The following is a 26,923-nucleotide window of genomic DNA, read 5'->3' on the forward strand; positions in this document are numbered from 1 at the left end:
AATGCCTCAAGCCCTTGTCTACGTGATCTTGACCTCTTGGAATGTGTGGTTCCAGGGTATCTGACTGTGCTGCCCTTTCCCTCCATCACAGCTCTGTGGCCTTGATTCTTTCAAGAACCAGGGCTGACATGGCTTTAGCATTTAGAAGAGTGTTTGTTGTGTGCAGTGTGTATCTTGAATTGGGAGAGATGTGTTCAGCAAGTGACATGGTATTTTTAGCTTTCATAGAGGTACCCAGCACTCCTCGTACAAGTAAGGCTCCTGTTGCTCATGTAAGAAGCTTCATCTCTTCCAAGGTCTAGTCCATTTAAACAGCATGGATTGAAGCACCTTTTTCCATAAAATGACTGTTCTTCACATGTTCCAGGTGTCATAAAATTTATTTTGGACATCAGCTTACAGGCACTAGTGCATGTAGAGTTGTTATGCATGAATAATGCAATGAGAAAAGCTGTGTTAAGAGCATAACTGAATGTTGCATCTGAACAGCACTTAACTATTTTTTCCTGTTTAAGATGTGAAGAATGCATTCTTTCCAGAGCTGCAGGTTATTATTACTGCTGTTGCCTTCATTAGTTTTGTAGCATTAGTAAATCTTGCTTGTGTGTACTGGATATTTTGTTTCTCTAAGTCTGATAGACAACAACCCTTGACTTGCACAGAAGCCATCTATCCCTTACTCCTGTGAGAAATTGCTATAGCTCTTTAAAACCATAAAGGTCAATGTTTCAAAAGAGTTCTAGAAAAATCTGGTTTGCTTCCCTCTCTCATCAGAGTCCTTTTGCCAACTGATTAATATCTAATGTTTTATGTCTCCTCCTTCTTTCCTTAATGTAAGACAAGTTATTTAGGGTGAAGGCTTTATGGGCTGCTGTATCAAAAGCTTTAGACAAGTCAGTAACAAAATGTCCCCAGTGTGTAAAGACCATTATGCATAACCTGGCAAATGTCATCTCTAACTTTGAGAAATAGGGAATCCGTGGAATACAAAGGTTAAAAACCCAGTTGGCAGTTCCCATCAAGGCTGCTGTTCTCTTTATCTGTTCAGCAGAGGGAGATATAGATCTTTAGAGGATTGCTAGTATTGGTATATATATTTTTAAAAAAGAGTACAGTTGGTGTGAGTAAGAGATGCAAATCACTGGCTGAAGCAGGGTATAGTGTTTCCTGCAGAGCTCTGTCAAAATATTGCAAGTGCTGACCTGAAACCCTGTGCTGGGACACCCCTGAGCCTTTCTTTTGTGGAAGGAAAAGAAGAAGGGTCTTATTGTGCTGTTGGTTTTGCCAGAGATTAAACTGACAGACATTCAGTCTGACCTCAGCCCTCTATTTCAGTTTTCATGGAGTAGATCTTTCTCATGGTGCTCCTTTTATCATCCATTTTGCTAAACTGAACACTGCTGGTCATTTTCCTTCTTCTTAAAGCTGTGTGCTCTGTTTGTTTAAATGAAAACCTGGGCTGGATTTGTGTTGAATTCCCTAAATATGATTTTTTTTGAGGGTGGATTTCCATTGGATTCCTTAAATCTAATCTTTGGAGGCTGTTGCTCATCATATCTATTGCAGTGTAGGAAAATGAGATTAAGTTGTCATCTCCAAATACCCATGTGCCTTCTTCTGCTTTAGAAACTTCCTTTCATCTCCTCACTAACATCACGGGCTCTGTGGCTTCCTCACTTTAAAGGGTTTAGTTGTTTGGGTATTTTTAAGATTTTGCTACCAGCAAAATGAATCATACAGACCTTGCTTAATCTTGTATAGTCTTTGGAGCACATGGGGGCGGTTTTCACCTGCAGGGAAAATATGTATTGAATGCTTTTCTCAAGTTCAGTCCCTTTTTGGGTGGCCATTGAATGTTTGACTCCTGTGAAGAGGAGGTGTGCAGGACCTCCCCAGGAGTCTGGTACCACTTGTCTAGACAGAACTCTGAGAGCAAATATAAATGAAGTAACACATCCCAAATCATCTTGGACACACACCTGAAATACAAAATAAGGGCATTGTTACAGTTTGCTGCTGTGGACAGGCACATTGCTTCTAGAAGAGATTTCCCCAGGGCTGCAGAAAATAGTTATTCAGAGAAAAACTGTTCCTTCACTGCAAAGGAAACTCCAGATAAAAAGAAAAGGAAAAAGCAAATGCATAAAATGAATGAATAATTTTGTCTTAATTATACGAACAAAGCACTTGCAGTTTCTGCTGGAAGAAAAAATTGTGAATACAAAGCCATTTCCAGCAAACATTTAAATGTACCTGTGATAACGGCTGTTGGGATAAATTTCTCTTGCTTTATTGGTGCTGTTTTGGAAGGGAAGGAACAAACAGGAGAAATAAAAAATACCAGTTAGCTTTACCTGTGCTGCAGTGTTCTGGGGGGAGGTGTTGGAGTGACATGGGTTGATTTCTGCTGTCTGCTCCTCATGTGATTTGTCATGCTGCAAGAGAGAAGCAGCACACTGCATTCTTCAGCAAGGTGCTCCAGACAGCTTTGTCTGCAAAGGTTCTTTGCTTCAGGCTGTATTAAACCCATTTTTAATCTCTTGCCTTTACAGTAAGGGAAATTGTTTGTGCAGAGGGCACTGATGTCAACTTACTGTTGTTGAAATTATCTAATTCCTTCTTCAGGAAATTCTTGTGCTAATTTTTAGTGCAGGACTTTGTTCCTGTGAATTCAAGTCCACTTTTTCTTTCCCCTAATGCATTGTCATATCTTTTCTTTTCCTGAAGCATTTATTTCTGTTATGTAGTGGAAACTATCACACTGTCTTCCCTCCCAGAAGTGGTTTGTGATAGGCCAAACCCTGTGCTCATCATATCCCATTCCAGTATTACTCTCTCAAATGAAATAAATCTCTTTATTGTGTTTTGTTGGCTGGAAGACTTCTTCACTATTTTTTTCCAAATGCCACCCTGATTTCTGTTGATGAAATAAAGATCCTTTTTTTCCTCCCTGCTGTCTCTTCTGCTCTGGAAGAGAATTTTTTGGGGGAGGTGTCACTCCCTGTAATTTCACTTGTGGAGTTGAATTATTCCCATAGATGGAATGTTCAGCTGTCATATGTCCTCAGTCTTCTCTCCAGAGCAAGACCCACATATGGATGTTCAAACTCCAGCCTGCCTTTCTGAAGATTAAATATCTACCCCAAACTTTCTGAATAAAGCCACCTCAGTCACATGAAGATCTGCAGGTACTGTTGTTTGATATTACAGGCTTGGCAGCAGTTAAAATTGAGCTGTTCATTTTCTTTTCCACTAGTAAGAAAAAAAAGGGAATTAAAGGAGAGCTAAGGTTGTATGACAGTGCTTCATGCCACCCCCATTGTGGGTGTAGATAGACAAAACCTGAAAGATCTGAGAAGCCAGCAACCTGTGCAGCAAAACACAGCCTAAACATTATTGCTGTAATGCTGAGAGGTGGGCTCATGCCTTGCCTTTCTTATGTCAATAGCAAAAAGCTGAAGCAAGTTTGTGTTAAAAAAAAATCTCCCTAATCCTTTGACATAAGAGCACTTTCAAGACAGCTGAGGGAAGAGTTTATAGAATTGTCTTTGGAAATGCTTGGAGCGTGACCGAGTAGGACTTTTGAACACAATTATTTAACTTGGAAATTGAATCCATCCTTGAAATTGTCCATCCTTGACTGGACAACTGGACTGGCTGGATTTCAGAGGTCCCTTCCAACCTACAGTATTCCATGACTTTCAGAGCCCCTAAGCAAAAATGGATTTCTAACAGCTATGGCATTCTATATAGGATTAAGTTTCATTTGAGCTTCCTCATAATTAAATTCTAAAGTTGTCTTTCAACCAGCCTTTGATATCATTGCCTTGGCAGGGAGGCTCCATTTCCTGGTGCACAGGTATATAGAAAATCCACTGGAGAAGTTCCACTTTTTTATTAATGGCTTTTTAGTAAGTCTGTAAGTAATTCTGGAGCTAGGTAGATGGCTTTTGGAATTTAAGGAAGTGTTTTTTCAAGCATTTAATTTTCAGGGTTTGGGCTCTGATGGCAGCCTTTCCTCAGGTGTTGTTTACCTGGCCCTTGTTCAGGTTTCTCTAAGGACCAAGGTACCCTAATGTGCCATGTCATCCTCACTGTACTATATGTAAGTACAGTGATTTGAGTTTATTTTTAAATCAGGATTTTTTCCTTTTTATCTCCTTCATCTTTCTCCTCCCTAACCAGAAGAAAGGTATTTCCTGGTGAAAACTGAGGTTTCATGTGAGTCTCCTGATCCTATTTACATTTTTAGTCCAGCCAAAGACTTTACCTTTGTGGATGCAAGCTTCCTTTTTTATATCAAGAAATCACACTGAGCTTGGCCGAAAAGGAGACTTTTGGTTAACCCATCTAAAGTTCTCTTGTTCTACCTCTTGTTTATCTCCATTCAGCAAATATTCATCAGGATGGCTTATCCCTTCTTTCATGACACACCACGTAGGGAAATAACAGTGGGTGCTCTTTCCTTTTACCCAGAGACACTCACAGCAAGCTTTGATTTGAACCACTGTACCCTGGACACTTGAAGGCATAAGGATGTATTTTCCTGCTAAACAAGTTGCCTAGATACAATTCTCAGAGCCCTGAAAACTGAGTGATCTTGCTTACACTTGGTATACAGAGGAGAAACGAGTGAAAGGAAAGATCAATTTGTGTAGGTAGATGTTTAAATATATACAATTGGATGTTAGCTAACCCCTTCAATGTTTGAGTGATAGAGGCTTCCTCCAGGATTTATTTTTTTTTTTAGCCAATGGAAATAAAACTGAAATGAAATGTTACGAAGTCTTGTCTCTCCTCTTCCATTCTGATGAAAAGCATTTTGTGGGCTTGTTTTATATCCTTTTATTTTGCTGTTCTTTTGGTTTCCCCAGCATAATCTAATTGATGGCAAGCAGAGGTATCTTGCACCAAATTTGCTCTGACTCAGTTTGTCTTGTTAAACAGGTCATTTAAATAGACTCCCTCAGACTATAAACCTATCTTATTGTAACTGCTGATGTACAGAGTTTCACTGGTGGAAACAAGCCAGCCTTGATCCAAGCTTGAAGCTCATATGGAGGAAAACAGACAAATGAAGAAGATGGGGCAATCATGAGCTGAGGACATGAGTTACTAGATGTAACAAATCAGACCATCATGGTCAGGGAGGCACAAGAGCACATTAAAGATTACACTCCAGCCTGAGCCTCTGTTTCAGTAAAAGATCTGTAGCACAAGATGTGCAGGACTGCAGGCTGTAGCCAGAGCATTAATGTATGAAATTATTTTGACCTTTAGGTTTGCTATTGAAGATGTATTTTATTTTTAAAAAGTCCAAAATGTGCCTTGATCACAGAATACTTCTACCAGACCACTTAATTAACATCTGGCTGCCTACCTGACAGCTGTGCATTTCAATATGGGCATCTTCTTGTCCATGGCATTTGCTGTGGAACAAGGAGCATCATTATATTCTCAAGTCTGTGAGTGCTGAGAAATCCAAGTAATGTAAAGAAGTTCTTTTTTTAATGGATCAATAATCTAAATATTGAACAGTTGAGAAATGTACATTTTTAAATGATTGAAATAAGAAAAATGGGCATTGATTCTCCAGCAATTTAGTTTTCCAGAGGAGAGCCACAGAACCTTTGTATGCAGCTCTTGGGTCTTTTTAGTGGTTACATCCTTTGAATATAAAACTGTTGCATTGCATTGCAGGTAAATTTTTGTTTTGCTGTCCTTGGCTTGATATTCCTTCAAGTAAGTGGTTCTTGGTTGAAAAAAGCCTGGGGGGGTCTTGTGAATTAGTTGATGCTGATTAATGTTCATTGTGAAAGTGGGTGAAACACATGACCTACAAGATGAATGTAACCTAGAGAGTGGGGTTGCTCTGCTCTCTGGTTTTTGTGTGTGGCTGCCTTGTGTATGCTGGTACTCAGTGGATAGAATTGCTGCTGTGTGACACCCTGTCATAACCCTTGCTGCTCTTTGTGGAGCTGCTGCACATCACTACACAGTAAGAGCTTTACAATAGGTGGTGTTGAACCTAAAGCCTGCTGGTAACAGCAGTTTTGTAAATTTTTTTAACAAGTCTAAATGTAAGGAAAATCACTTTTGGGAAAAACAGACTCTGTCCTTTTCTTTCTGTTGTTTAAACAACTAAAAATCCAAGATCACTTCTATTTTTCTGAACAACTCAGAGATGACCTATGATGCTGCTGGTTCCATTAACAATTCCCAATTCTCTTATTTTAGAAGTTCTGAAACCTGATTTTCTATGACAGTGTAACCACATTATCAGCTCATTTACTGCATCCCCACCCCTGCAACCAAGCTGAATCTTAGAATTGAGGCTGAGGAGGTGCTGATCCCTTCACCTTGTTCAGCACAAGCCCATCCTTCTCTTTTGCCCTTTTCCTGCCAGCTGGAGTGTTGTGAATTTATGAGCAGCTGAGCAGAGAGGGATGCCATCCTTTGCTGACATGGGTTGTATTTACTGAAGAGGTGGCACGATCTCAGGAGTTTGGAGAAGTCTGAATTCTTGATTAGTTGTCACTGGATGGCTCAAAGGTGAAAGCAGCAGTGTCTTAAGGGGGAGTAAGCTGAGCGTGATGGAAAAGCACTATTTAAAAACTCAGGCTTGTGGTCAGAGACCTCTCAGCAGCAATGGCAGAGCTTAGCTGTCCTTTTTGCCTTCTGAGATCACTTAAAAATACATGTCTAAAAAATAAAACAACTTCCCAGCAAACATTGGAATTCAGAAGGTATAGCAACAGATTTCTGTCACTCTCAGCTTCTGCGGTGACATTGAACTAGATGAGAATTGTTCTGGAGTGTTTAATTTGTTATGAAATATATACATGTTCTTTCCCTTTATTTCATAAATATTTAAATTAAGCCTGAATGAGGAAGAAAAGGTGAAGCAGGGAGCTGTTTCTGCCCAAGGGCTGGGCAGGCAGGAGGCTTTAACTCTATAAATGTGAGTTCCAAGATGAACTTGTTCTGAGTGAGTTTTCTAGTTGAGGTGGCAGTTAGCTGAATTATGATATTAATGTTCATTTTGAGGAGCAAACAAGAAGCATATACCCCTGGTGTTGCTGGTTAGCAGTGGAGCATGCTCCATGGCCTGCCAGGGATGCTGAGGGCAGCAGCCAGAGCTGGGATGCTGGATGAGCTGATAGGTTCGAAGTGTTTGATTCCCCTCGTTGCCTGCTCCATTTCCCTCACCTTCAGCTGCCTCTTGGGAAAAACTCATTTTCTGAGCCTCCCAGAGCACCCTGCCACCTCACCTCTGACCTACTGGTGTGCCAGAGATGCTTCCCCTCCCAGACAAGTTTAGCTCATCAAAGTCCACCAGACAAGGCTTCTGCTAGGGTACCTGGGAGTTGTATTTTTCTCATTTCGTTTCACTTCGGGGCTCTCTGCTTCCTCAGCAGGTGGCATTTTTATCATGTTTTTTGTGAAGTCCATATGGCCTACAAGACAGAGTATCTCTTTAATTGTAAAACATGACCACCTGTTCAGATTTTAATGACTGCAGTGAGCATTCATCTTCATATATCTACTTAAAAATAGCTGCTTCAATTGAATTAAAAAAAAAACAAACAAAAAACTAAAACTCATTTGGGTGCCAACACTTTGTCTGCTGAAATAATCAATTAATAATTAAATGGCTAATTTTGGAGCCCAGTGGCCTTGCTGGTTCCCTCAGACCCGTTGTGATGAGAGCAGACAGTGATTGATTGCCCTGCTGATGCCGAGAGGCACAGCCGTGCTGGGGCCAGATGCTGCCAGGCTTTGAGCTGTTTACAGGGATATTTGGAAGGTGAATGCAACTTCATGGTTCTCTTCTGCAAATAGACTTGTCTGCCCTGCTACAGCTCTCTCCGGTCTGCATTGCTCCAGCTGCTCACATGCAGGTATCCCTTTCCCTGCCACTTTCTGGAAGGATAAAATGTAGTGCTCAGAAGGGTGCCCTAATGATGGGCCAGTGTTGAAACTGTAAGCAAAAATGGACTTGAAAGGCTTATCCACGAACTGATTCCTAATAAAAAGCCCTGCTGGAATAATTCTACTCATTAAAATAACAATTGCCAGTTAACTGTTTCACAGCTCCCACAGGTCTGCTGGATAGATGAAAAACTGTGGAGTTTCTTGGCTCCAGTTTCAGAGAAGTAGAAGAGACCAAGATGCCCAGATCTTGTTAGAGTGTTACTGCTTAATTAAAGTCCCTTATAAAATTAATCCATTGTGCAGTAAGCCTGTTGCAACATCATGTTGCTCTGCAGCTAATTAAAACACCCAAATGGTAGGAGCACACTGGGATTTTGTTTGGAGGTTTAGTATTTCAGAGGTGAAAGACACAGGAGCTGTTTGAAAGAGTGCTTGGGGCACAGCATCTTCAGTGCTGATAGTAAGGGGTGCAATAGCTGCTGGGTTTCAACCTAAGAGTAATTTGGCAGTGTAAGTGGTGGAGAAAACTTGGTGTGGCTGCTTGGAGCATCTGCTTTTACACCTTGAGGAGGAAGAGAGCCAGAAATCCTTACCCAGAGAGACCTCTGAGCTGGTTATCTGCAGAGAGTAAAGTGCTGGAAGCAGTGAGAGGGGAAGGTAATTTGCCTGTCCATCTTATTTTATTGAAGGTGCTTCTGACACAGTCCCCACCCTGTCTTGCCATGGCCACCAGTTAGTTCCTTAATCTGGGGGAGGAGCTCCCCTTGCTGGTCTGATGGTGGTTGCAGTAGCTTGAGTGATGTAAACCTGGTTATCTCTCAAACCACGTGGGCTTTTGAGACCACAGCAGGTCTCTCAGTTGTACAGAGGACAGCACCCAGCTTTGAAATGCTGTGCAAATACAAAAATAACTGTAGCTATTGGCATTTAAATTCATGTCTATGCTTTGTGACAAGCTTCCACCAGTGGGACATTATTTCAGTGGGAGGAGGGTGGGAGCAGATTTCAGTTGATGTCTGGGTATCACAAGTTGCTCAGTGAGAGAGGTGTCCAGCTTGGTTTCCATGTGTGTGGCCTTCCCTCCCTGTGCATCCAGAACAGCAAGGGTAATTAAATGAATTTCAACATTAAAGGCTGAAAGTTAAGAAGGAAGAAGCTTATTAACTTTGAGCTGGAAGGAGCACTGTGAGGGTGTTTGGGGTTTGGGTCTCATGAGGTTTTCTCTTCTTGTTTTTCTGGTTCCTTGGGAATTGACATTTGGCTGTGTAGGAAAGCAAGCGTATCACTAATTCTGCTGTGATCCCTTTCATATGGTTGTGGCACTGGGGCACATCTGTGAATTAAGTCTTAAAATGAACTGGAATTTAGTCTATTCCCTCATTAGCAAAAATGCTAATTCATTCTTGATTGGTAATAAAGTCAGAGAAGCAAAACACAAAGGTAGGAAGGTTATCCATCCAGAAGCAAGCATGGCAAATTTAATCCTGTTTTTCCACAATCCGGTTTAAGTAGCAGACTGAGTTTTTACCCTTGAGTTCTTTAACAGTTTTCCAAGGGGGGACAGCTTGAAGAAGGAAAAGAAGGAGCCTGGGAATTAGAAATGGCAATTGGAGTGGCTGGGCAGGGAGCTGAGAAGGCAGGCAGAAGAGGTGAGAGTCCTTAGTCCTTTTACCTGCTGCCTTCAACAGGGTCGTGGGGGTTGCAGGAGGACACATGCACAGGCACACACATGTGAATGCACCTTTTTCTCTTCCTGACCCTTTGAAAGGGAGCATGGACCCTTGCAGAAAGAATTCTGGGGCTGTTTTAGGAATCCTCTTCTGCTGTAGTACAGACTGTTTATCCTAGATGAGGCTTGAAGTGGGATGTAGAAACTGCAGGCAGGCTTTTTGCTGTGATTATTGCAGGTCCTGTGCATCCTTCCCAAGTGATGAAATTTCTTGCCGCTTTTCTTCCTTGTCTGCAGATCACTGTGTTCACTACTACGACCTCCGCAACACTAAGCAGCCCATCATGGTGTTCAAAGGGCACCGCAAGGCAGTCTCCTATGCAAAATTTGTCAGCGGGGAAGAAATCGTCTCTGCGTAAGTGTTGCCTTTTATGTAGGCTAAAAACTGTGTAGCCCTTTGTCCTGGTTCAGAGCAAATTTGGGAGAGAAACCCCAAAGGGGTTCCTTTAGGAAGCAGGTTCAATCGGCCTCTCCCCCCAACCAGTTTGGGAAAAAAAACCTCCTTGGAGAAAAGTGGAAAAAACTGTTTATTGAACAAGAAAACCTAAACAATATTGAACAATAAAGCCTCTTGCCGCTCCAAAAGAGAGACAAACTCAGAAAGTTCCTCCCTGGGCTGCAGCTGGGCTCACTCAGTCTCTTCTCAGTCCCTCCGGCGCTGGAAACTTCCCTGGTGGGCCACAGGTGTGAGCTGCTGATCTCTTCTGGGTGTTCAGTCCAGAGCAGGTTTGAGCAGGTCCGAAGAAAAGGAAAAGCCACAGTCCAGGGAGCTTCTTTGCCTCAGCTAGCTAAAACTAGCCAGAAGCAAAGGAGAGAGCTCTGTCTCGGTGTCTGTCCGTCCGCAGACAACACAGTCCAGGAGAAGGAATGTGGAGGAGAGAGTGCAGTTTCTTGAAACCAACTGCATGCTTCTTCTCCTCCCCTTCACTCCTGGAACAAGTCTTAAAGGTGCAAAACCTATTATTCAGCATAAACAGAACAGACAACTGGGGATAAAAGCATCATACAATCAACCCAGGACACCCTCCCTTCTCTGTGCTCTTCAGGGCTGCTGAGCAAGTTCACCTGTGTGGGTGGCTGCTCTCACAGGCTGCTGTGCTTTTGGGAGGCAGATCATTGCTTTTCTCTGAGTCAAAAATAGAAATTCATTCGTGGTGTCACTTGGCTGTGCTCTGCCTTGTGGAGCTAAAATGCTTAAGAGGAATATGAAGACAACTAGATGTGGCACCTGTGCCCAAGTACTTACTTTGGGTAGCTGCAGGTGGACTTTCCTCTAATTGTGCAATGAAAATGCTCCTGAGCAGAGCTCTGTGATGGAGAAAGCTGCTGGCAGAGCCCTGGGGACAATAATCTGCAGTAAAACACAAGTGATGAGTGACAGAAGAGATCAAATAGTTGTGCTGTGTATATGGTCTGAAGTGGGGGGTTTAGCCACAGCCTGAAAGCAGATCAGGTAGGACTGACTGTTTGATCTGTTCTCAGGTAATTTATTATCTGCTCTGTGAAGGCCCTTTTTGGGCTTATATTTGGGTAAGAAAGTGGACAAAGAGAAGCTGTGTTTCGTGACTCTAATAGCATGCAGCTTTTCAGCCAGGGCAGACCACAAGATCTGCTATGGAGGCCCTGAGGAGCAATATTCTCCAGCTTCTGTTCAGTTGCATGGCCAGATGTGTCTGCCCCAAAGCCAGATGTGGCTGCCTCTCTTCTGGATAGGTTTTCAGTCACATGGGAATGAATGTGTCAGGTCACCTAGTGAAAACTGGCAGTGACTGGCTGCAAGCCTCTTCAGTAAGCCAGGGGTGAACCCCTCTTACCTGCTGGGGAGGGTGAGGGGCTGCAGGGGTATCTTGGATCTCAACACATTCATGTCTAAAACCTGAGGGCAGCAGGGCTGGATCACAGGGGCAGATCTAGCTGCCTTGTGCTGAGCCAGTGGTTATCCAGCTTGGTTCTGTCCCATGTTTTTACACTGTGAAACACAGCATTTTAAGGTGTTTTCATGCTGCAAGGGAGTTACTGTGAGCTGAGCTGCATGATGGAGGATTCCCTAGTGGCTTCTGGTACTGTTTATATTTAATCAGCTTCTCTCTTCTTACTTCTGTTAACATTATAACTCTATAAGGCTGCAAATTCATATCTGGAACACAGAGTAAATTAAATTTAATGCTTTGAACCAAATCTGTTAGAGAAAGTGTTTAATAGAAACAGGAGGAGGCTGGGAATGTTTTACAGCCATGGAATCAAGTGGAGCATCTTTTTTGGGATGTTTTAGGACAGAATGGCCCTGTTCTGCTTGGGCCAGAATTCTGAGAAAGCATCTCCTAAAGTTCTGAGAGGAGTTATTGACAGAGGTGTTAGAGTTGTCAGACTTGGACAGGCAGCAGCAGGGTGAGGGGACTAACTGAAGGGTCCACCTACCTTCTTGTGTGTGAACAGGGAGAAATGTCAGAGCAGATTATTTTTCCTGCCTTTCCTTTTGCAAACTGAGTAGAGGCAACAGCACTAATGATTCTCAAAAACCAAGCACTGATTGAAGAAAAAACTATATGTATATTCAGATTTTCTACATTTCTAGCTAAAGCTGTTTTATGGATTGCATTGATTTTCTTTGCCTTGTAGAGATAGGTTTTGACCTCAGGGGTGTTCAGAACTGCCTGGTATTTAGCACAACACATTGATTACAGTGCTGATTTACAGAGAGACAGATTTAACAGAGCAGCACATCCAAGATGTTTTTTTGGAGAGGATATGAAACCAGAAGAGCAGTGTAACACCACCAGGATCAATGGCCTTTGTCTCTCCTTGCAGTTCAAGGATGAATAGCTTTCTTCTTTCATGGCTTGCTTATCCTAAGCAAGGTAAACATGGCTAGAGCTTGATGGGAATTCATAAACAGTTAAACCTTCCATTAGCAATAGACTTAAGTGTTGTTATTTTAATGAAGACACCTAGTAAGTATGCCAGTAAAATATAGAGGTTAAGTGCCTGTGTATCTGAGGTCTTCTTGATGGGAAGCTAAGACCAGCAGCTGTCATAGGAATCTGACAGCTTGTGGACCAGGGATTAGTCTTTTGCTGTTTTTTCCTGGCTGCAGAAAAGTTTAGTGTCCAAGCAACTCTGAAGCTTTTAAAAGCAGCATTTTAAAAATACACCTGTCCTAATAGCACAGAAAGTACCTGCCTGTACTTGTGGGCCAAAAAAAAAAGCAGGATTATACCTCCTTTTGCCTTCTGTGAGCTGTTCTGAGAGTAAGGGCAAGGGAAGGGAGAATGAGCAGCAGTATAGGGCAGGGACAGATGTGGAACAAGCACCAGGCAAAGAAGCTGAATGCTCTGGTTTGGACCTCCTGTCTTGGCCTGGGGTTAGGAATGCACTCCTGCTTAAGTCACAGTGTTACAGATAAAATTCATAGCTTCTTTCTGATCTGACCTCGTACTAACTAATAATACTGACTAACAAATCTTGCTGCAGCTCCCTTATCGCTCCTTTGTCATTCCAGCTGTCATTGAGGACTGAGATAAGCTGTTTTGCAGGATAGCACAAGGTGCATCTTCTCCTCTTTTGTGCTATATTTTTAGGCAAATGGGACACCGGTGCAGGGCTAATGTCTTACATCATTGGTAATATTTGATGAATGTTGTGTGATTTGAGTTTTTTCCTTTCAGCTCTAAATACTCAGGGAGCAGCAAGGTTGGTGACATGACCTGTGTGGGGGAGCATGGCCTGCTTCCCCTACCTCCCACCCAGGAGGCTGACAGGTCCTGCTCCCAATCTCTTTCAAATTTGGGGATCAAAACAGCACTGTCCCTTTCTTTAAAATGCCTTCATGAGGCTTCAGTTCCACCATATCACCATTTGTTCCCCAACTGTGTATCTCAGTGAGTGCCAGAATAGCAGAGCCAAGTAAGCTGTGATTGCTAGGAAATAATGCCTGTGAAGTGAGAGATTATCTTCATGTCTCTTCAGCTTTAGGGGAAGAAATTAATCCTATATCTCCTGGAAATGTGGGATCTTCCTATTTGAGGTCTGCCAGGCAGCAGATTAGTAACCCCAAAGGCAAAATGTTTTCTCACAGTAAACAGAAAAACGTTTTGAAGGCAGGTATATTTGCATTTTGGGGAACCATGGGAAACGACTGTGATTTAATCCCAACATGTTCTGTATATTTTGAATAGTAATATTTAACTTTCCCTGACAAGGTGAAAAAGGTAGAAGCTTGAGTTCTGTATTCATGCAGTCTTGATTACACATGAGAAAAACAGATTTAATTTTAAGAGCGACTCTGAGCCCCCATAGGTTTCTCTGTGCTGCTGCTTGGTGTTGGGCAGGAGGAGGAGAATGTGCTTCAGGGCACCTGGGGAGTGAGGAGAGTGCTTCCTACCCAAGCCCTGGAAAGACATGAATGAGAGTTGCAGCTGGCACAGAGAAGGGAACAGATTTTATCTGTGCTGTAAAGGTTTAAAACGTAAATAACTTTGGTGTGTCTTGGATCTGTGAGGATCTGGAGGAGGCAGTGATAGCTCAGAGGCCATGCAGTTCAGTGGAGAGCTCTGCAGTTGATAGGAGAAAGGAAGAGTAATACTTCAGGGAAGTTTTTATTCAAACGTGTAATGTGTTTTGACAGGCTTTTAAAATAAGGTGATATCTTTCTGAGCTCAAGCTGAGCTGCATATGATTGAAAGTGGGATAAATTTCCTGTTGTGCTCTAAGGCTTCCTACATTTACATTGTCATCGGAGCGTTGAGGAGCAGGGTGGCCAGGGAGGGAGGAGTTCCTGCCATATGGCGGCAGGGTAAATTTAAGTATTGTTTTCAGGTCAACAGACAGTCAGCTGAAGCTGTGGAACGTAGGGAAGCCTCACTGCCTGCGCTCCTTCAAGGGTCACATCAACGAGAAGAACTTCGTAGGGCTTGCGTCCAACGGAGACTACATTGCCTGTGGTGAGTAGAGCATCGACCCTGACGTGCTAACAGGGCTCCTCAGAGCTGGGGCCTCACCAGTAGCAAGGCACACCACCACTTGTGCTATTTAGCTGGATGGGCTTCTTAATAGAAAATTTTTCTGAACTTCCACCCTCCTTCCCCTCCCAGGGAATGGCATTGGCAGTCCTGACCTAAGGGGGTCTATAGATGCTTTTCTTCCATCGCCGATGAGTTGTTTGTTCATGATGATTCAAGCTTGTCATCAAAATGAACTACTGATGTCATTGCTGCTGATATAATTTATGTATTTCAAGATCAACAACTGGCACATCTTCATGCATCACCAGTAGTCTGGGCCACATGAGGCTCCAGTAGCTGTCACTTAATCTGGCATTCTGCACGGTGAAGTAAATAGTGCCCACATTGCAAACAGCTCCATAGAAGACCGAATCATTAGTTACCCCTTTGGCTGTTCTGTCCTTTCACTGCTTAAGCCAGACTGTCAGAGCTCTGTAAATCCACAGCTCTTGCTGGGAAGGCAGTGACAGGCTGATAGCTGTGGGATGAGCAGGACAGCTGTGCCAGCACTGAAGGGAGGACCTTAGCATGTGCGTTCTCTGATCGCTGTGCAGCTTGCAAGGCAGAAATTGGGATGGATTTCTAAATAAAGCCTGTACAGTCTAGTCTCCCTTGCTTAAGCCTCCACAGACCAAGCTGTCATATTTGATTATGGCAGGCAAAACTTTGATAGTGCTACCTGCCTTTGAGCTGTGGCTCTGAGCAGGCTGGATGTAGCAGTGATTCATGTGGTAGTGCACATGCTCTGCTCAAAATGCTTTGCCTTGAGGAGGTTGTGGAGGGTTCTTGGAATCCTGTGCATTTTGCAGGTGTGCTGCACGCTGCAGTTGTCTTGTAATAAAACCATGTCCTATTATTAAGTGTGATGGAAGTTTGCTGTGGAGCATTTCCAGCTGCCTGGGCACCATGGCCATGATAACTACAAGGAAATGTCTGGGCTTGTTTTAAGCAATGAAAGAGCTAATAATCCTTATTTCTGTTTGTCTTTGCAGAACCTGATCTTGTATACTTGTATTTTTTATTTCTAGGAAGTGAAAATAATTCCCTTTACTTATACTATAAGGGCCTCTCAAAGACACTGCTGACGTTCAAGTTTGATACAGTCAAAAGTGTCCTGGACAAGGACCGGAAAGAAGATGACACAAATGAGTTTGTGAGCGCCGTGTGCTGGAGGGCACTTCCAGATGGGGTAAGCTTTCTGCTTGGGTGCAGAAGGAATGCCTCCTGCTTTCTCACAAAATAGCCTTGCTGAGGGTTTGACTGTGCCTGGTATTTTCCTATTCATGGGAAAAGTAAGGGTACTTGCAGGTCGTTGTGAGAGCCCTGATGATTTGCAGGGTAACTGAAATGCTGGGGGAGAAGAGACTGCTGTGATCTTAACTCTTCCACTTGGGTGTTTGAATTGCTCTGTATGGTATCTGAAATCCCAAAAGCAGCATTGCAATTCTGGCACTTGATGTTTTTTGTGGGTGCATTAGTGAGGTTTTTGTTGCTGTACTGACAGCGCCTGCAGATACTCATTGTGAAGCCTTGTCTCAATGTTCCTGTGTCTGTCTGGGTTTGCTCACTGGAACACAGCCTTTGTGTTTAGATGAGTAGATATGTAAAGGAGGTGAGTGCAGGCTGCAGTCACTTCAGTGACTGTTCCAGTGGCACTGAATTCACATCCCTAGCATGTGTCCTTATGTGGCAGGCAGACCTGATGCAGCTTTTGTGAGTTTGGCCTTTCAGAATGGGGCGGCTCTGGAGAACAAAATGCTGCTTTTGAATTCAGTGTGCTCTTGAAAAGCTTGCATTAAAAATACGGAGCAAGTAACTCTTGTATGTACAAGGTTTGCAGATCAGATACTTGTTGGGAGGGGGCAAAAAGGAGTTGATCTTAAATGCAGTCTTCCAAGCAGATGAAGTGAAATGTTGCATAACTGCTGTCCTAAGATGGCCTATTCACAAAGACAATGTCTACCAATCTGCTTTCTGCACGTGTAGACACTACCCCAACAACTGTGATTCAGTTGTCACTGACATAAACTCACTTCAGTGGACACTTCTGAGTCAAAATCAAAATAAACCCACATCTGGAACTGCCCTTGGCATTTAAAAGTAAGAAGTGGCTGCTGTGGTTTGAAGAGGGGGCATTAGAGTCAGTGATGTAGGATCACCAGCTTCTTTCTGGCTGGGGGATTTAGTAGGGCTTGGTATACACGTCTCAGGTGAAGAGTGGCTGTTGTAAGTTTGCTCATTTGTCTTTCTGCTGGATAAAAACATGCTGTGGGAACCTGTGTGTCCAGAAATGCCTTTTCTTGAGCTACCTTCACTTCAGTGTTTGGATTGCCTTGCCCACTGCTCTTCTGGGCATCTCTTCTACAGGCAATAGCAGAGATGTCTCACCCCTGGGGTTATGTCTGTTGCTGTCCACTCCTCAGCAGTCTTTTCTCTGATAAATGTGCTCTGATAGACCTTCTGCTTAAGTGGCTGAGAAACTTCTAAGCTGTCACCAAGGGCTGTGAAACAATTCTTCATAATCAGGATGAAAAATACTATACAAAAATGTAATAGTTAAATCAGGCCCGTCAAGATCACACCAAATAATGTTCAGGCTTCACTCCATTAAGCAGCATTCAGAATCCATTGCTGTTCTGGTCTTTTTTTTTTTTTCTCTGGCATTCGTCTGCTTTTCCCTGGGCTGCTTCTAAATGAGCCTGTTTCTCCTGTGGCAGCCACACTACCTGGCTCTAGCTTTGAAAGAGAGCAGCAAAAAGCTGCCTGCAGGTGCTTTTTGCCTCTGCCTGTGGTACATTCCAAGCAAGCAGCCTCACTTGCTTCTGCCAAGAGGCCTCAAAGTTTCCTTGCACCATACCTTTTCACTGATCCAGCTGCACATTCCTCTTCTCTTCTACTGGTGCAGCAGTCCTCTCTGACCTAATTGAGACTTTGCTCGTGTTCTTAAGAAATTAAATTACTGCACAGCCAAAGTTCAGTTATGTCCACAAAGTCTTACTCAAATGATGAAACTCTCCCATTCTTCATTTTGATAATGTTTCTTCAATTTGCCATGATTTTTTTTTTTTCAAATGAGCTTTGCATATACAGTCTTCCCTAAAAGCTGATTTTTTTGGCTGGTACTGGGCTGAACCAGAGAAGGCCTGTGCCTCAAAGTGCTGTCAGCATCTGCAGGATTTGGGGAACCCACAGCCTATTTCCAGCTCAATTACAATTTTGATCCTGGGTGAGCCACTCTGCCCTAGTTTCCTAATTATAAGAATTACCACACATACCTCTCACTGCTGGCTGTGATCCCACCTGCTCTGCTGCAGGACTGTGTGTGTGGAAGCAGCTCCAGGCCAGCAGCCATGCAGAGTCCCAGCACAGGCTGGGGAAGCTGCCCCGGATCCACAGGCAGTGCAGTAAGCAAGTTTTACAGTGCTGTGGGCACACTCTTCTCCATTTCTCGCTGGGCTGGTTCAAAGCATCTTGCTCATCTCCCTGCTGTGGTCACTGGGCAGCATCTTCAGTTTGCTCCTGAGGGGTGGAAGCTGCCAGCACAGCCTTTCCCCAGGGCTCCCCACCGGAGCAGACTCTTGGTTTCCATGCAGTGTTGCTGTCAAGGATTGTTCTTTAATTAACCTTTTGAGATGAGATGAGTAAGTTTCAGATCTGTCAGTTATCTTGGGAAGCATGAGTACATGTACTCCTTCACTTCATGCAACTAAGTGCAAAATCTCAGATCCTAATTAAAACTTAACTAAAACTTTCAGATTAAATGTCATTGATTCTTTCTTAAATCTGTTTTTATGAAATTCAGGCTTTTACTTCCTCCTGAGCCTAAGTCAAGCTGTGCTAGCGGCCCTTGCCAGAACCCATCTTCTTTTTTTTTCCCTTCTGCATTGCTTTTTCTTTACTTACAAAGATGCAGAGGCCTTTTTTATTGGAGTTGTCACCTTTCTAACTCAAAGGTCCAGCAGCACCTTCTTTCTACCTGTATCAAAGCCATAACGAGGAAAAGAAATTATTCTCCCTAAGTGTTTATTAGCGTTTTGCACAAGGTTTACTCACTTTTCAATTTATAAAAGGGTTTAGAAATAAGCACTAGCTTGTAGGCTACTTGTTCTGTTAGACTCTTTGGGGAAAAAAACAGGCAAACGAAGAGCCTCCCAGCAGGCTGACCATGAAGCAAACCTGATTCTTGCAGTGCTGTGTTTTGGATAAAGGCAAGTAGGCTGTTGGGTATTTTTAAAATAGCACCTACTTATTGTTTGTGGGGAAAACCATTTCTCCCTTCTTGTTTTATGCTAAAAGTTGCTCAATATTCAAAAGAAAAGAAAGTTTCAGGATTCTTTTGGCTAAGTGACTTGATAAACATGATTTAGACATGGAGATGCTTTTCAGAACATTCCCTGGACAAAATAATTTGATTTCCCAAGTCAAGGGTTTTATAATATACCCATGCCATCCATTTTAACCAGCTTGATTTGAATCAAGAGTCTGGTCTTGAGATTTGAAAACAAGAGTCTTCTATTTTAGTAGCATGTAAACAGGGGATGCTCTTGAATACAGGGACACTCTTGCATAGGAAAAGGAAATTATAGTGGTGCTAGTAGCTCAGTGCATTTTAGGGGGTAGAGATGTCATCTCTCTTAGAAGGGTCGCTGCAATTACATCTGGGTATGTGGATCATAGCTGGAGGAGATTGGTTTGTACTTTGCTTTCCCTTAAGTGTCCTACAGGATGTTTTCTTCTTCCCTAAAGGGGACACCTGTTCTTTGGACCTGCTCTGCCTTCTTGCAGAGTTTATGTGCCTCAAACATGCTGTGTTAAATGATTGCACCTAAAGTAGCCCTTTTTCCAGGCATGGTTAGTGTTTCTCAGAAAGCAGCTGTTGAAAGAGAAACGAAGGCTGAACCTGCTCCCAGGACAGCAAAAAGGTATTACAGCTGAACACAGAAGCAATTTGATTATGTAGATTAAGCATGGCTCAATCTATCATAATCACTGTAAAGAAGCCATTTAATTTTGTACCTGTTTGCACAAGTATTCATTACTGCTGATAAGCAGGTTACCAGGGAAGGATTTCACAAGCAGAAATGTCAAGGCTTTGATACCAGTGAAGAGATGCAGATAAGAACAGGAGAAAGCCATGCAAACTAGCTTAGGTAAAGCATTATGTGCATTTTTTTTCTTTTGGAGGAGTAAAGAAGAGGAACTCATTAAGAAGAGTGCTGTAGTCTTTAACCAAAGATGGGTGGGTGGTGGGATGTACTGGATGGGTGCAAGAGGTCTCCTGGCACGAAGGCTGCCAGTGGTAGGAAAGAATCTCTTCCACCTGAGTAGAAACCCATGTAAACGTTTTCTCACTTCATCACTCCTCAAAAGTAATTCAAATTTATGGGGATCTCAAAACAGTCATCTAACCGTGGGTAAGAGAAGGCAGCTCTGGAACTCCAGGCTTCAGGTTGGCTTTGGGCATTGCCCTGTGGTGGAAGTGTATTCATAATTAGCCCTGCATGTCTGAACTTCTCTTTGTTAATCTAAGAAGATGAAATATTCCCTTCAAATAGGTTTTTGGTGCACCTTTTCAGAAAACAAGCTTTTCTTGTGTTTAGCTTTCCTTTCTTCTGAATATCCAGCTTTGTTTCTTAATGATGTCTGGCTTGGGTTCTTTAAATAGAAACCTGTAATTGTAGCACTGTAAGTTAGTCACTTAACAGGGCTGCAGTCTTGTTCACTGATGAAAAGTAGCCATCCTTTGTTTCCCAGTAGTCTTATAAATGGTACACACTGTACACAGGAGCTAGTCTGGGCCTCTTCTAATTTACAATCAGCAAATTGGCTCCCTTCACAGGAATTAATTTAGCCAATACAAATTATTTCAGGAAATGATTCATTGCCTCTTTAAAGCGCTAATTAATTTGGGTGACTTATGAACATTAAAAATGAAACCTCCTTTGTCATTCCCAAGTAACCAAATGGTAATTCAGTGTCATTCTTAAGTAATTTGTATCAGCTGTAACTATACCTCTTGCAGCTTGAAATACAAATTCCAATGGGATTTTGGGGGGAAAACAAGAAGCACTTGAAACTTCATTGTCTCTCTTTGCTGATGAAATTTTAAAAATCTCAAAATTGGTGAGAATTTTGACTTCCAGCTTCAACTCAGTAGTGTTTTATTTTCACAGCATCCTCAACTTACCTGTTCAGGTATCAGGAAATACCTAGGTAGAAACCAAAAGCTTAGGAGATAAAAGCCTGCCTGGGGTGATCAGCTGTCCCTTGCCTGCCTCTGATACTAGCTGTGCCACAGGTCACAGCATGAGTAGCACCAGCTGTGGTATTTTCTGGAAGGGCATCTGCTATTTTCTTACTCCTCCTTTCTTTCCTAGACCAGGACTGGCCTGTAGCATTTGTGTGCAGCATCTCCCAAGCTAGTATCCTTGCAGGTTATCCTCCAGTGCTGTCCCACACCACTTCTTCATGCTGGGAACACAGAGGTCTTCATCTTCATTCTTGTGCTTGAAATGCACAGCAGTTTATGGAAGGCTGAGAAGGATCAGCTTCTTAAAAAAGCAAGATGTGGCTTTGATCAGGTTTATTCTACTGGATTTTTCTCCCCCACCTGAAAATCTTCAAAGGTCTCTCTCCCTCCTTGGAAAGCTGTCTAATCCCCATAGTCTGCATGCTGCAAGGCTCACAGCTGTCTGTGTGATGGCTTGCCACTCCTCTTGACATGCCCTCTGCTCTCTGGTCATTGGCAATGCTTTAAACACAGAGTTTTCTTTGACTTTTATTTTGCTCTTTTCTTAGGTAGTAAATGTATTTGATTTCTCTTCCATCCTACCTTTTTCATGTCTACTGCTCCCTTGCTCATTTGAAAATCTAAAATTTTCTTTAAAAACAAATGGAACCCAGAACATCAGAAGATGTCATACATGCTTGATTTTTTTTCCTCCTCAGATTTTAGCATTAGTTGTGTACCAACACACACTGTATATATTGGTTTATGTGCTGCTTGAAAACTGTTTTCTTATGCAGAATAATTTCTGCTTGCAGATAAAAGATGTCACAAGGTATGTATGATTCCTTTGCACTCAACATGCTCATATCCTTTCATATCCATAGCTCTTCAAATGCTCTGTTTTGGGCTCTATTTTTTCTGTGGCTAAGGAGAATTAATTAGAAAATACTCAGGTGACTGATAATACTTTATTCCCTGTCAAAAACCTTGGAGTCCAAATGTGGAGAAATTTGTGAGGGAAAAGAAAATAATACTCTGTTACTAATGGTTCGTGCATTATATTGTCATCTCAATCTGTTGACACTCCAATCCATGTGGAAGACCGTCTTGATAATGTGATTATGCAAATGGACAGCTTCATGAGGAAGTGTTTAATTTTGAGTGTTCTGTAGAAGAAGAAAAATACTGGTAAATGTTCTTTCCTTCCTGTCTTCTCCTTGGTTGCAGGACACCCTCTGAGCTTCCTCCCAGTGAGGGCATGACAGCAGGAGTGAAGGGAGCCAGGAGATTCCCTGAAAACCCACCCTCTGTCCACTGTGCTCCTCCTGCCTAGTGTGTTTGGGGACAAAAACGTGTATTGCACCATTTGTGTTGCTGTTTCAGGCTGAAGGTGGCACACCAGCAGGTGGCTGATATCTCAGTAGCTGTGCTAACTCTTCCTTTCCTAGGTGCAGAGCAGCTGTCCGTGCCACCGCTGAGGACACGGGGGCTGAGTCTGGCACTTCTGTTCATCTCTCAAATTCAGGTCCCCTGTGGTACTGCAGCACTCTGATATCATTGTAGCTTCTATTTTAAGAATAGCTTCTTCAAGAAATGTAGGTGGCTCAGGTTTTTCTTCTTTGTTGGTTTTAACTTTACATTTGCAAACTCAGTTTCTCTCCTTCTGCAAGGTGAGGCTTTTTTTTTTTTTTTTCTTGCATAATCACAGAAAATTGCCACAGGGTCAATGTTGTCTTGAATTGAAGGCGGATGAAAGACCATATTTCCTGAATGAAGACAGTATTTACTCTTTCAGATTTTACAGATGATATTTGCTCACCAGTGCATCTCTTCTAATGCCAAGAGGAGTAGAATGCGTGCTGTAGATAGATCTGAGGTCCTTCTTACTGGAGTCATCTTTCCTGGACTGAGTGAATGACACAGTGGCCAACATAACTGAGTGCTGTTGACATTACCATTCCAGTAGCTGATCCCAAGGGTGCAGCTGTAGAGATAATAGATTGCAGATCATTGCTGGTGCAAGCAGAGGTGTGAGCAGGCTCTTGCTGTTTCCTAAGCTTTAAAAAATGAGAGGATCCCAATGCAATTGCAGATCATATTGTTGTGTTACACACGGTGAGCTGGGGATGCAGAGAAGTCTCTCTGTAGCTGTTGTTAAACGTGTAAGTGGATGTTTTTCTCCTATGGGCACTTAACTGCTTTAGTAACTATCAATTCTTTATTCAAGTATCAGTTTTATAACAGATGAACCAAAGTCAGGAATTCACATGGAGCCTACACTTCATTCCCAGCTCCATCCTCAGCTTGCTGCTGAACCATAATGTTGCAAGGGACAGCAGTATGTATCATGTGGCACTTACATAAGCTATGTCCCAAACAGCACAACTTCAAAGAGAATTATTTGTGTTACTTATCCTGGAGTGGAGAGAAAAAGAAAGTGCAGGTTCATATTCAGGGAGCACTTACTTTTAGAATTAAATGATTGGACAATTGTATTCCCTTTCCACTCAATCTCAGCAGTGCTGCTGTTGGACTCCCTGGTCTGGACTCTGACATGTACCCTATTGGGCTCTAAAGCCACTGATGAAATAATTGCTTAGGCTGTTGTAAGGTTTGGGGGGGGTTCAAATGATGCCTGGAAAGCTATTTATCATGAAGTGTACACTTCTCTCTTGCCATGCCTTATCTTAGCACCGTCCCTTTGTCTCGGGGCATTTCAGCTGCTGTAGGAGTTAGATGTGGCAGGTGTTCTGTCCCTGCCCTCCTACAGCTCTTAGCCTTTGGGACGAAGGCTCATTCCTAGTATTTTTGGGGGGAGACTTATAATCACAGAATCGTGGAGTAGTTTGAGTTGGAAGGCACATTTAGAGACCATCTTGTCCAACCCCTGCAGTAAACATGTGCACCTTCTATTAGGGCAGGTTGCTCAAAGTCCCATCCAACCAGGCCTTGAACACTCCCAGGGATGGAGCTTCTACCACATCTCTGGACAAATCTCTGCCAGTGCCTCACCACCCCCATTGTAAAAAAACTTCTTCATTACATCTGTTCTAAATTGACCCTCTTTCAATTTAAAACCCTTTGTCCTTGTCCTAATGCAACAGACCCTACTAAAAGGTTTGTCCCCATCTTTCTTATAGGTTCCTTTTGAATACTGGAAGGCTGCAGTAAAGTCTTCCTGGAGCCTTCTCTTCTCCAGACTGAAAAAACCCCACCTGTCCTCACAGGAGAAGTGTTCCACCCCTCTAATCAGCTTAGTGGCCTCCTCTGGACCCACTGTATATAATGTATATTCTATGTAGTCTCCTGGAGCAGAGCCCCCTGAAAGCAGTAGGTCACAGCAGGATCCTGGCAAGTTCTGTAGTTACTGAGCCAATATTGCCTGATGTCAAGCTCTCACTAAAGCTGGTTTCCTCTGAGTCAGAGCATCTCCTGCATGAGCAGCCTTTGCTTTACTTTCCACTGCTAGGCTCATGCTGGCTGTTTTCTGTGTGAAGTGCCATCTGCTGAAGTCCCTGGCTGGCACAAAGTGCCAGAGAGATGAGGTCTGAATGCCAGGAGCTGATATCGGTCGGGCAGTGTTCGGTGTGCTACAGAGCAGATGAAGGGGGTCATTAAAGAAAGGAGCTGCAGGAGCTGCAGGGGTAGAGCTGTGTGTCCCAGCACTTACTGCTAAAGCAGGACTTTGGGTTCAGAGCAGCAAGACAAAAGCAAGAATGAGGCAGGTTTTGAAATACCGTTGGCATTGGGCTAACCACTGCCTTTGAAGCCGGCTTCTGTGCAGATGCAGAATTGCCCCACAAGGGAGGTGGTCTGCTGTCACTGCTGTTTGAATTTGGTTTATAGCCTTGTTCCCTCTAACAAGTGACACTGCTTCAATTAAAGTCAAAACAACTTTGCAATATTGTGGTTTTCTCTTTCCTTTTCCCCATTCCTCAGTGCTAATATCGATGGCAAGTCCTGCCAGGCCACCACCATTCAGCAGTTACAATTCATGAGCTGCATCAACCTTTTGCTCTAGCACTCCTAATTAAGCAATTTTAATGACAGGATTTAATGTTTTACACAGTCTAAATGATGTGGAAAAAATATGAACTGATTTTTTTCCTTTCCAGCACAAGATTTTGATCAGATAATTTAACCTCCGGGTGAGATAGAAGTAGGAACATTTATGCATAGGTGGTTTTCTCTGCAAAAGCTTTACTTTATGTACATCTATGCATTAATAGTTACTTCAGAATCCATTCTGAAGTTTTTTGTATGCCCTCTCCTCTTCTGTTGTCAGTAACAAAACCCCAAAGCCTTTTGATATCCACTAATTTGTGACCAACTTAGTGCCAATTGTGTTGCATGTTAATAAAGCAAGAATAAAGGCTTGCAAAAACAACTGCTCGGACTGGTTTTCTAACAGCAACACAAGTTTGCATCCTTTTAACCTGTTTAAATTTCTTTTGGTGGTGTTCTGCTCTAATTCTAGCCAATACTAGATGAGCTAGGAATGTGCATTGAGTGAAAATGGTCTCTCCTTTGAAGGCAATCTTGTGTCTGAATTGAAACTACCTGATATGTGATTAGGAGCCATAATTATTTTATATAGGTTACACACAGAATTATAATAATCGGTCTTTTAAGGAAGAGAAAGCCAGTATGACAGGAAAGTTATGTTTAGTAATGTAATGAGTGCCTTTTTTGACAGAAATGGCACCGTTAAATTTGGGGTTGTGCAGCTGATGGGCGTTCACCCTCGCACGAGGCGTTTTGAATTCTGCGAGGGAAGTGCTGCTTTAAATAATGATGTCTCTTATGGTATTGTATGTCATAATCACTTCCAAAATGCTTATCTAGTTGCTAAAGCTGGAGAGAAGTGAGCTGTTTGGTGCAGTACTGGATTTTTTAGTTTTACTTTAGTATGTCTGAAGTGAATGTTAAGTTAAGCAGAGAGGTGTAGCTGGGGCAGCCTGAGGAGCGGCAGATGAGGCACAGCATTGTTCCCCAAGTACTTATAATAATGAGAGATACTGGAGGGAAGATAAGTAATATTACATAAACTGGGAGGAAAGTTTGATTCTGATCCATTAAATAAGTAAATAAAAGTTCCTTTTACCTGTAATCTACAGATAGCTCATAAATTAACTGCAGTGGGAGCAGGAGAAGCTGTGTTCCTCCTCATGACCCACACTGGCAGAGGCTCAGCATCACCAGCCAAGAATCCTCGTGTTAATCAAGCACACATGATTCTTTCTCCTAGTTTCTAGGTTGATCAATTGAGACCTTGCTGCCTTTTTTTCCTTCCAAGAAAGACCTTCTACAAAGCAGATTGCTCTGGCCAAGTTTCTTCCAATGACTAAGTAACAGCAAGCTGCTCTGGTCTGGAGAGTGTGTGCTTGGGGGATATCTTGGTTTGTTTAGAGTCACATAGCCTTGATTAAAATAGGTTAATAGTTCTTCTCTGCATGTCTTGCTTCACAACTTGCACATTAGCTCCAGCATTTGAAAAGATAAATTTGGGCTAGCAGGAGTAACAAAAAAAAGAGAGAAAATCACGTGAAAGTGAAATACAAATGTCCTTATTTAATACAAAAGGATTCAGTTTGCTGTTGGCTTTCTGTTTTTCCCAGGTTCATGCTTTCCTTAACAGTGCAACAGAAGAAATTAAAATTGTTGGGAAATGCATAAAAAAAAAACCCTGTGGTTGTTGGGAAATTGGAAGTAGAACAGGATTTAGCAACTTTTCTTCTGCTGTTATAGCAGGCAGCAGCCAGCATTGGGAGCTTGGGCATTTTCTTTGTTTCAAGACTTAAGAAAATATATATATTTAGCTTTCCAAAAGTAAGCAAAGGCTCAGAAGTTTAAGAAGAATACTGCTTTGGAGAGTCCTTTCAGATAAATGTTTGCTAGATGTACTGTTAGAGGTGAAGGGATACAATTTGGCCACAGCTCTCTCAGCATATCCTTGAGTGTGAACTCAGACCCTTTCTGTGCCTCCTGGCCACCCTCTGCACCCACCCCTCATCTTCCTGTCAGAATTCC

At 42.7% G+C, this 26,923-nt stretch overlaps 1 protein-coding gene across 3 annotated transcripts in view; it reads left to right on the top strand.

Annotated features, from left to right (window-relative positions):
* COP1 (COP1 E3 ubiquitin ligase) overlaps positions 1-26,923 on the top strand; it is a 125,007-nt gene that overhangs the window by 78,221 nt on the left and 19,863 nt on the right. For all 3 annotated transcript variants that reach the window (XM_068199451.1, XM_068199452.1, XM_068199453.1), the window contains exons 16-18: positions 9,902-10,019; positions 14,480-14,604; positions 15,693-15,853. In XM_068199451.1, the coding sequence (XP_068055552.1) occupies positions 9,902-10,019; positions 14,480-14,604; positions 15,693-15,853 (404 nt within the window). The remainder of the gene's footprint in view (positions 1-9,901; positions 10,020-14,479; positions 14,605-15,692; positions 15,854-26,923) is intronic.

Source organism: Anomalospiza imberbis, chromosome 9, assembly GCF_031753505.1.
Source record: "Anomalospiza imberbis isolate Cuckoo-Finch-1a 21T00152 chromosome 9, ASM3175350v1, whole genome shotgun sequence".
Classification (NCBI taxonomy): domain Eukaryota; kingdom Metazoa; phylum Chordata; class Aves; order Passeriformes; family Viduidae; genus Anomalospiza; species Anomalospiza imberbis.